The 11,063-nt window shown below is 37.1% G+C and overlaps 1 protein-coding gene across 1 annotated transcript; it reads right to left on the bottom strand.

Annotated features, from left to right (window-relative positions):
• Positions 1-301: 301 nt before the first annotated feature.
• On the bottom strand, positions 302-1,174 carry LOC134384022 (gamma-aminobutyric acid receptor-associated protein). The gene has a single exon (XM_063105640.1). It carries the CDS (start codon positions 1,098-1,100, stop codon positions 747-749), a length of 354 nt encoding a protein of 117 aa, XP_062961710.1. The 5' UTR covers positions 1,101-1,174; the 3' UTR covers positions 302-746.
• Positions 1,175-11,063: the final 9,889 nt, after the last annotated feature.

Here is an 11,063-nt window from a genome sequence, read left to right as displayed (position 1 = left end):
GAAGCTGGCATGCATTCCGCTCTCTAGGGATTATCATTTTAATTGAGGGAACTTACAGTTTCATGGGAAGCTTATGCTGTAATGGTAATTAGAGGTTTTTAGTCATCCCACAAGTATGAGCTCTTTGTTGGCTTACATTTTCCTGACAAATCTTTGGAAGTAGGCATTTGAAGGTGGAATGCTAATACTCTTTAAAGGGTTTTGGTCTTTACTCCAAAAGTCTGTGATAGTTCTATCAGCACCGCACTCTCCCGAGTGAGCCACGGGCCGGCCCACTAGTTCTAAACTGATATTCTTTTTTTTTTTTTTTTTTGGTGGTTTCCTCTTTATTGATGTGCCTCCTACCTTCCCCCCACAATTTCAGTCTCTTCCATCTACCCCCAAAAAAGAAGGTAGTGAAAGGAAGGGATTGTTGGGGTTCTGAGCCCCTTGGGCAATTAGAAAGGGAACAGAAACCAAAACAATCACTGGATGTGACCAAGATTGACAATCAAGAAGTCTAAAGCAGAGTGGGAAAGGCCAGCAGAGAAAGGGGAAGAAAGGAGAAAGGAGAGATATAAGAGGCCATTTCCACCATCACCCGTCCTGCTAAGAGGGGCTGGGAGAAAACCTCAAACATTAAGAAGTGTAGGTCCTGAAGAAGGGAGGTGGTATCTGAGCCTGAAGGAGGAGGAGGAAGTCAAGGAAGGGGGCCACCTCTCTCTTCGTAGAATGAGACCCTCCCCCCCACCTCAGGGGCAGCAGCTTCACAGACCGTAGACACTTTCATCACTGTAGGCAATGTATAGAAAGAAGTCTTCTTCGTGGTGTTCCTGGTACAGTTGACCCATCGTGGCACTGGTGGGTGGAATGACATTGTTGACAAAGAAAAACAAGGCATCCTCAGCTCGGAGATGAATTCGCTTCCGGATCAAGAAGTAGAACTGACCAACTGTGAGATCAGAAGGCACCAGGTATTTCTTTTTGTCCAGGTCTCCTATCCTAGCTTTGGGAGCTTTTTCTACTATCACCGGGACCCGGTCTGGATATTTCTTTCGGATCTTCTCGCCCTCAGAGCGGCGCTTCTCGAACGGATGCTCCTCTTTGTACACGAACTTCATCCTCCCGGGAACCGGGCTGGACCGGGCTGGGCTGAGGTAACCCGGGGGGGGCCGGGACAGGGGGCGGCGGCGGCGACGGTCTCTAAACTGATATTCTAAGGCTGACTTCTATTCTATTTTCATAGTGACCCTAAATAAGATAACAGTAAGGTTTTGAAACTCTGAGGCCTAAAACAAAATAAAAATAGAGAGGAATCAGAGCATCTTAGACCTGGAATGAAGCACAGGTTATTTAGCTCAATCCCTTTGGCTTACCAGAAGTCCGGAAAGGTTAAACTTTAGATCATTTGTGAGAAATCACTGAGGCAACTCCCTTGGTCTTTTTTTTTCTTCCCATCTCCTCTCCCCACCCTATTTTATTCTTCTGGAGTACTTGAAGATACCAACTAAGTGACTCAGTGTGGGTGTCTTTTTTTATTGTTTTATTTTATTTTTAGTAGAAGGCTGAAGTGCCAATTCTAATCTGGAGATATTTACCATTATTTTATGGAGCGAATTGGGATACAGACTATATCTTCCTACTGATGCAGCCTCCTTTTCCATGGCCTTCATGATCATAGAGCAGTGTAGATAAACTTTTTCTGTCAAAGGCCAGAGAGTAAATATTTCAGGATTTGTGCACCGTATACACAGTCTATTACAACCACTCTACTCTGCCATTGTAGCATGAAAGTAGCCCTAGATAACGCATAAACAAGCAAGCATGGCTGGTTCCCAATAAAACTGTATTTATAGAAACCGAAATTTGAATTTCATAAAATTTTTGTATGTCATGAAATACTATTTTTGGTTTGATTTTTTTTTAACCATTTAAAAACACAAAATTGTTCTTAGCTCACAAGTTACACAAAAACTGGTGGTAGTCTGGATTTCACTGGTGGCCTGGAGTTTGCCTATCCTTGTTGCAGAGAATCATTATGGAATGTTCCTTATACATACCCTGGCAAATCTAGTTGGAACTGGTGCTCAAGGAAAATCAACATGAGGGACATAATTGCCTCAAAACTAATTAGAATCCCAGAACTTAAGGAATGGTTTTCCTTACATTCCTACATTTAGAGATGGTCAGGTGGTGGCCCAGAGAGATAAGATAACCACCCAGTATGACCCGGCTTCTCACATCAATTGTCAGCCTCTCTGTCCTGTGCTCATTCTGGTACCCAGCACTGCTAGACTATACTGCATATTTGTTTCTTCATTTAAAAAAATTATTTTTAAAAATTTTCCTTTCTCCTCATAATTGGGATTCTCCTTGGGTGATGGACTACCAGCATTTGGGGGGAGACAGATGCCCACCTGTCTAGTGAACCCAACCTGGAGGAGGCTTCCCAAGGGAGAATTTTGGATGAAGCCCCATATAAAGAGGTGGGGTAGTTGCTGGAGGCCTTCAAATCGCTGAGTCACTGCCGTGTCATTGTTTATAGGTTGCTTACTCTATTACAAGGTGAATATGAGGGTATGTGAATTCATGTACAGTTAATAAGAGAAAAATCAGTAATACATTTGCCAATAGCTTTATGCAGGGTGGATCAAAGCAAAGGACAGAAGCCTAGAGACTGCAAAGAAAAATGAGATTAAGATTTCATCATGGCCCCAGCTTTTAGCCACACATCAAAGGTGTTTGGTCTGTTGACTTGTTTTAAGCGCATACTTAAGTGGGATATTGTATATGACTTATTTCCCAGAGTGAGGATTTTAAATGCTGATAAACTAGAGACATTATGAGTAAGAAAACCAATTTTTTAAAAAATATTCATTTTGAGGTAAAAAATTCAAAGGTAAATTTAAATGTGTGTGATGAATAGTTTATCTTTCACTGGTACTTTTTCCTGTCTCATTTTTGGTTGAGACCCCAATGTGATAAGTCTTAGCTACTCCCATCCTCCACAGTGAGAAATGGGGTCTCCTAATCAGGACTTAAGGAGGTAGGCAAAATCTTGTTTTGTGGCCCTTAGCTAGCCACTTACCAGTCTATGAAAGAGGTCAGGCAGTCTGAGAGAAAAGCCTAAAGTTTGGAGAGAGGATTTGTCTAGGAAAAGTTTGGGATTGAGCTTCATGTTTCTTCTAAGCTCCATACCTCTCTTGCTTGCTCCTTTACCTCCCAACATAAGAGAGATTCACTTTTCTCAAGGCAAGAGAGAGGGCTTTAAGGGGCTCCTTTGCAGAGTTTGAGCTGTGAACCTTGTGATTTATAACAAAAGCCCACAAAAAACATCTGCATAGGTGAGAGGCTGGCCAGACTGGCTGTAGCAGCTGAGGACAGGGCAGTGTTTGAGACATGATGCTCTTCCTCTGATGGTGGGTCAGAAGTTCCTGTCCCCTGGGGGCCAAATGAAGGCCACTTGTCAGGGCACCAGCTTGGCATTGCTTTAGATGCTGCCTAGAGGGCTTCCAGAGAGGGCAGGAAAACATCAACAGAAGGGGATTGGAGGTGTGCCACTAGAGCCAAGACTGAAGGAGGAATCCTAAGCTATTAGCAAGAAGAGAAATTTACCCTCATCAAGGTCAGCATTAACCACCAGTTGGAACCAAAGCTAGCTCACATGGGTGTCCATCAAGTGGTTTCTTTCCTGTCTCCTTACCCTTTCTTCCTCCTTTGGCTCCAATCCTGAAGCCATAGCTGGGAAGGCGGGTTATTCAGGGCAGAGTCCCTTCCTTTCTTCTCCTTGAAATGAAGTTTGGAGTTTGACTGTTACACAGGATGTTATATTTTAATTACTGAAGTCAAACTGCTCTTAGGAGTGCAAGTGACTGGAGAGGAGCAGATCTCCTATGGGCTCTATGCAAGATTTTACCAAGAGCAAGGCAGAGGCAGAGAGAATTAGCACCACAAAAAAGCTTTTAGTAGCATGGGGAGAAAATAATAAAGCTGTTTTCTTATTGTTCCCTGCCAATCTCACCTATTCAATATCTGGATTACAACTATAATTTGCAATAGCTTCCTGTAGTCTCTTATCAATGTTGCTGTATTTGACTCCCATAAAAACAGAAACTTAAACCAGAGACCTCTGTAAACTTTTTACATGTTTTTTGCCATTGTGGTTGTTATTCTTTGATCATTTTAAAATCTGATTTCAAAATTGAACAAATTCAGCCTAACAAAAGGAAACCACAGGCTAATCATATTTATGGAAATTGATTCAAAAATTCTAATTAAAATATTTGAAAATTTAGCCTAGTGGTGATTAAAAAGAATAATACATCAGGAGTAAGTAGTTTATTTCAGGAATGAAGGCATATTTCTACACTAGGACACCTGTTAATATTATTCACTTTATTAAAGAAGTAAAGTGAAAATTACACAATCATCTTGCTAGGAGCAGAGAAAGCAATTTATAAAAATTCAACATTTATTCCTGATAAAATTAAGAAAAAGAAGCTTCCTAAACTTAGATAAAGGGTATCTACCAAAACAGCTAACATCTTACTTAAAAGGGAAATTTGGGAGCATGCTTATTAACATCAGGAGTACTACCAATACTCCTGCTTGCACTGCAGATACCAACCAATAAAATAAGACAAGAGGAAAATGGTGCACAAATATTGCAATGGAAATGATAAAACCATTGTCATTTGAAGAGTATGATTTTCTACCTAGAAAAAAAAAAAAAGCTCTTAGAACTAATGTGAGAATTCAGTGAATTGACCAGATATAAGACCAAACACCAAAGTCACAAATTTACTATTACCCAGCAATAGAAAATAAAAATATATGCCAAATTTACTGTTACCCAACAGTAGAAAATAAAAATAGATGCTAATAGTAATAATAATAATAAAAACACAAAAAAGTCTAGAGATAAACCTAAAAAGAAATGTATAAGACTTTTATTAAGAAAATTGGAACACTCTATTGAAAAACTTAAAAGAAGTGATGGCTAGTGGAGAGATACACAGTATTTCTGGACAGGAAGACGGAGCTGTAAACTTGTAAGCTCTTCCCAAGTTAATTTATAAATTCATTGTAATTCCAATCAAAATTCTTGATTTTCCTCAAGTAAAATTATTCTAGAATGGCCAAAAAAAAAAAAAAAAAAAAAAAAGACAGAAAGAGAGAAAGGGAGCTTTCAGCAGCAGTTATCGAAATAGACTATAAAATGACAGTAAGTACAGCAGCATGGTTTTGGCACAGAAATAGAAAAATAAAGGGAATAGAATTGAGACTCCACAGAGTCATGAGCATATTGTAATTAAGCATTTATAAGTGGACTATTCCATAAATGGGGCACAAACAATTCCATTTGAAAAAATTGTTTCATAGCTTTACCATATACATAAGCTGAATAGAGGTAGTTCTAAAAATATGAGATGAACATATGGGGTATTTCAATAATCTTTGAATGGGGAAGATTTTCCTAATTAAGACACATGGCACAGACACCATAAAGACATACAGTTTAAAATTTTAAACATGGCTATAAACAAAGTTAAAAAAAAGTAGTATAATGAGAAAATGTAAATAGTAAACAAAAGATCAATTCCTATAATGTATAAAAAGACCCTTTAATCAATAAGACAAATTACCCAATAGAAAAATGAACAATTGATAAGGAAAAATCTCCTTCTAATCAATTGGAAAGTGAAAAATTACAAATGCAAATTAAAATAACAAAAAATGAACATTTAAAAAATCCATTTGGCTAGCAAAAATAATACTCATTTTTGAAGATGATGTGTGAAAACGGACATTGACATACACTGTTGATGGGAATATAAATTAGCAAATAATTTTTGGAAAGCCTTTTGGCAAATTACACCTAAATTTAAAATGCCTATTTCCCTTAACCCAGATTTTCTATCACACAGCACATTCACACATGTGCACAAAGATAAATGTATAATAATTATTTATTTGCAAGATTAAATAAATTGAAAATAACCTATATGTTCACTATTAGGAACTGTAATATAAGGATTCTATGAAACCAATAAGAAGAATGACATCGATCTTTATGTATTGAAATGAAACAAACTCCAACACATAACATTAAGTAAAAAAGTTACGTTTCAGAATAATATGTGTAGCATGAATCTATGTATATAACAGTAAAAATATTTTAATCTATATCTGTAGCTATAAATCTGTATCTATTCATGTAAATACCTAGAAAAAGCTTTGGAAGGATACTTTAGTTGCCCAAGGGAGTAGCCCTGTTTCAATAAGATGGAATGGATAATTCTGCTTATTCTAACTAATTCTTTAGAATTTGAATTTTTAAAAAGAGCATGATTCTTGTATTACTTTTGTAATTTTAAATATTGTTCTCTATTTTCCCTTTTAAGCACTGGGCAGGAAGAATCCTGGGCTTTCAATGACTAATACTCAGACTACAGGGAAAGAGGTATCTTCAGGAGTCCCTAATGGATTTGCATATACCCAGGCTCACCTCAGTCATACTAACTAGAGCTACATACACATAGGGATAAATTTGAAGCACAAGCTCATAGTAAAGTAGAGAATTACAAAGTGACTAATAACTTAGAATTGAGAATTACTGTATAGAATATATAGTCATTGCAGAGAATTAGAGATAAATGGTTTTATTCAGCATTAGACTATTCAACTATTATCTATGGAAATACCAAAATCTGTAGGGAATAGTAATGAGAAGTTATTGCTTAGTGGGTACAGAGTTTGGTTAGGATGACAAAAAGTTTTGGAAAAAGAGGTGGTGGTCACATAGCATTGTGGATGTAATTAATTCCACACAAATGCATGTTTAAAAATGCTAAAAATGCTAATCCTTATGTTATATATACTTCACCACAATAAAAAGACCTAATAGCTACAAGAATTGTGAATAAAGGAAGAATCCTAGAAACTTAGAGTTACATAGGAATGCAAAGCCTTCTCCTTGGACATTTCCATTTTACAGATGAGGACAGGGAACTGATGGACGTTTGGTGACTTTCCTGTGTCTAATCTGTGGCGTACCAGTACTAGAACTCCCGAATCCTAAGGTTCAGCTAACCACAGTGTACCCAATTCTGTTGTCGTTGCATAAACTTGTAAGATGAACCATCTTCAGGAAAAAGTAATTCCATAAAAATAGTAAAAAACAAAACAAACAAACAAACAAAAAACCCCAAACCCACTTGAAATAAGCAAGTAAAACCTATAAACATAAACAGAACTTTCTATTTTATTGTTCTTCAATTCTGCCTCACCAAAGTGTAAGAAAAGATTTTACTGGTGATGAGAAAAGTTGAAGACAGCAGGAGTAGGAAGCCTTTGAGTGAGAAGCCATCATGATGGGAAATTTCTAAATGTGAATATTTTAGTAATAAAGGGCCATAAAATAACTGTGCGAGAAGACTAAGTATGGGATTATGGCTACTGAAAAAAGAAAGAACAGATTCTAACCAGGGGGAGTGAGAAGAATCCCAGAGACAAATGAGGTAGTGAGTAGGCCAAATATACTTACTTCATGGTTAATCTTTGGTTTTTCAGATTCAAAATTTGACTTTTGAAAGGAGAAATAAAATGCAATGGATTAACATGAGGGCAAAAAAAAAAAAAGCACTAGAGTTGCAGTGCAGGGATTGGAATGGAGTTTCCTATACATTTTAAGCTGCTGGACAAAATTTTTATAATAAAACTGAGCATCTATAATATGAATGCAGAAAATTCTTGATTATTACAAATAATCAAATCTCACAGAATATTCAAAATTTAGTTTAGCCTAGAGTGTCAGTGGACTTCTTTGCTATACTTTTCCTAGAACTCCTTAAATCCTATGAGCAGTTGAGGCTTATCTTGCGATTTTTCTGAATATGAATTTTTCTTTTCAGGATTTATCTGCACCTCCCTCTGTTGGCGGGATTACTCTGAATTTTACAGTGCAGACACCAACCACCAGTAGTATGGGTTGGCAAACTTTTCTTGTAAGGAACAGATAGTAAATGTTTTAGGCTTTGTGAGCTGCAAGGTCTCTGTCGCAACTACTCCAGTCTGCCTTGTGGCCAAAGCAGCCACAGACACTATGTAAATGAATAAGCATGGCTGGATTCAAGTCATACTTTATTTATGAACACTGAAACTCACATTTCGTATAATTTTCATGTGCCATGAAATGTTCTTCTTCTTTCAATTCTTTTCTTTCAACTATTTAAAAATGTGAACACCATTCTTAGCTCTTTGGTTGTACAAAAACAGGTAGTGGACTGGATTTGGCCCATGGGCTATAGTTTGCCAAGCCTTGACCTAAAACCTTAGACACGAGGGAGTGTGGGGGAAGTGTGTTTTTATCATGAAACTGTTAAAATTTTTTTTTTTGTCCTTGAACGATCAGGAGGGAGGTTTTTATTGAGTTGCTGTTATATAAGATGGTAGTAATAATGGATAATGCTTGTATAGCACCTTCTATGTGCCTGTTGCTTTTCAAAGTATGTCACCTCAATTGACTCTCTTTATCCTCACAATAAACCGATGAGATGAGATCTATTATTACCATGTCAATTTTACAGATAAGGAAACTGAAGCACGTGAAGTGGAAATCATTTGCCCAAATTCTCAGGGTTAGTAAAAATAGTTGGGCCAACTACACAAGCAGAGTAGTTCCGGCTTGTGCACACTTGACTCTGAGGCTTTAGTCACACACCCCATGAAACCTGCCGTGTGCCTTTCTGCTTGAGTGTTCTGGATCTTTTCATTTAGAATGTGTCTGCAAGGTACGTATCTGAAGTGAGAGGGATGGAAAATGGTAAGTGACCTTTTATTTCAAGTCAATACATACTTGAGAAAAATTCTTGAATAACAGAGTTTTAGCAGGCAAATTAATACCACATGTTCTCACTTATTGGTGGGAGCTAAAAATTAATATATAAATTCACACACACACACACACACACACACACACAAAAACCGGGGGGGGGAAGAAGATATAACAAATACAATTATTTGAAGTTGATACGACAAGCAAACAGAAAGGACATTGTTGGGGGGGAGGGGGGAGGGAGAAGGGAGGGAGGTTTTGGTGATGGGGAGCAATAATCAGCCACAATGTATATCGACAAAATAAAATTAAAAAAAAAAGAAAAAAAAAAATCACTGGAAGTCTTCCAAAAACTTCAAAAATGAAAATAAAGAAAGCTTTTTTTCTTCTTGATTGAGTGATATTGAAGATAGGGCAGACTTCAAGACTTGGTAAGTATGTTATTTGAATTAAAAAAAAAAAGTGCTATTGAAGTGGGGTTCCTGGGGGACTGTGTGGGTATGGTTGTCCTGGTTTTCCTTAGAAGACCCAACAGCCCGCCACCAGCAGAGTGTTTTACTTTCAGTTTAACCTGCAAGTCACTAAGTGATCAAAACAAGGATTACAGACTATAAAGAGAAAAATGGCTATCAAAGACCAGTCCCAGGTCGGTGAAAAATTTCTCAGATATGTCATCAATTGTAATGTTTTTGAAATAAAGTATATCTTACGGGTATGTGTGTATGTTTGTTGCACAGGGACAGCAACTCTTCTTCATTTATGTGGAAAAGACAAGACATACCCTGTAAAGAACTGTTGGTTCTGTCCAATCCTAGCTGTACCTCTTTTGAATTGATTAATATTTGACAAATTCCTTTCCCTCTCCAGCATCCAGTTACTTCAGTAAAAAATGGGGATGATAATATTACCAAATTCGCAGGCTTGTTGGGAAGATCAAATGAGATAATGTATGTGCCATGTAAACTGTGAAAGAATAATACATGTTAATCTCTTTTAATAAATTCAGTGGAAAAAGACAAATTGAGCTGCACCTCTTTGTTTAAATGTAAAGACACTATATTACTGCCTGCATCAGCAAATTCAGATAAGACATTCACTATTTATCTTTTCAACCAGAGCTGGAAAGCAACTAATAGTATAACTACTATCAAAGATGGTTTTGGAGATTTATGAAAATGCATATATTCATTTTAATTTAAACTGAAATATGCAGAGTCAGTGTCACCTCAGAAATGTCTTAGGGGATAGATTTTATTAAAATACTTGTTTTATATTCCTTCTAATGAGGTACATTTTCCCAGTTTTGGTCTAGACTTTTTATTTTTTTAAACAAAAACTCAATTACTCAAGGGAAGAATGTGTGTGGTGGTATTTCCGGCAGGAGGTGGGCTGTTTGATAAAAATCTCACCACTTTTGGTTGTTCTAAGCCAGGGTTAATGTTCGAGAATAAATTAAAATTTTATCCTTCTGCTTTTTGTCCTTTAAAACTGACAAAATTATTCTTTTCAAGGATAGCTTTTATTTTTACTGGCCTACTCTGCCACCACCCAAAATTAAATAATTGGCCTTCTTTAAAATTATCTTATTTTTTGTGGGATAAATTTGGCCTTCTCTGTGGTTTCAAGATGAATGGGGAAGCCATGGGATTTAGGCGTGTACTGATTAGAAGTAACGCTCTTTGGGAGCAAGGTCATGCTGGGTGTTTTCTGTTAGAGATAAACACATACAGAGCAGAGACAGAAGTGCTCGAGAGGAGCTTCTTTGCGGCAGACCCTTGAATGAGGTTGTTCCTGCTTGCTTTGGAGACAAAACATGAACGATTATCAGTTGTTTCAATGATAACCAAACAGTCACTACATATTGAACTGATGAGGAACCAAACAGAATTTCATCTATGACTTTCGAGGACACGCTAAGTGGATTTTGGACTCCCCTGGTGCCAGGATGATTTGGGTAAGGAACAGCTATTGAATACTAATAAAATCTCACTTTAATGCATTTGAGGGAGATGGAACTGGCTTTGTTACATTCCAATTATATTTTAATGAAACCTATTGAACAGAGCACAGAGGTTGTGTTATTTACTTGATTTTATCCAAATAAAGAAGGTATTTTATTTATGTCCTAGTTTTGCTATTAAAAAAAAACAAACAAAACTTCTTTTCTTTCCCTCTTTTATTCTGTACCATACCGAGGTACCTGTCTTTGAGATATTCTATCCCTGATTCCTAGTTCTGGCAATGTCCT

Source organism: Cynocephalus volans, chromosome 1 (assembly GCF_027409185.1).
Source record: "Cynocephalus volans isolate mCynVol1 chromosome 1, mCynVol1.pri, whole genome shotgun sequence".
In the NCBI taxonomy this organism is placed as follows: Eukaryota; Metazoa; Chordata; class Mammalia; order Dermoptera; family Cynocephalidae; genus Cynocephalus; species Cynocephalus volans.
The sequence above is the reverse complement of the archived record's forward strand: the minus strand, read 5'-3'. Positions and strand labels throughout refer to the sequence as shown.

Excerpts from the sequence above, each read along its gene's own strand:
- LOC134384022 (XM_063105640.1), bottom strand. The coding sequence starts at position 1,100 with ATGAAGTTCGTGTACAAAGAGGAGCATCCGTTCGAGAAGCGCCGCTCT.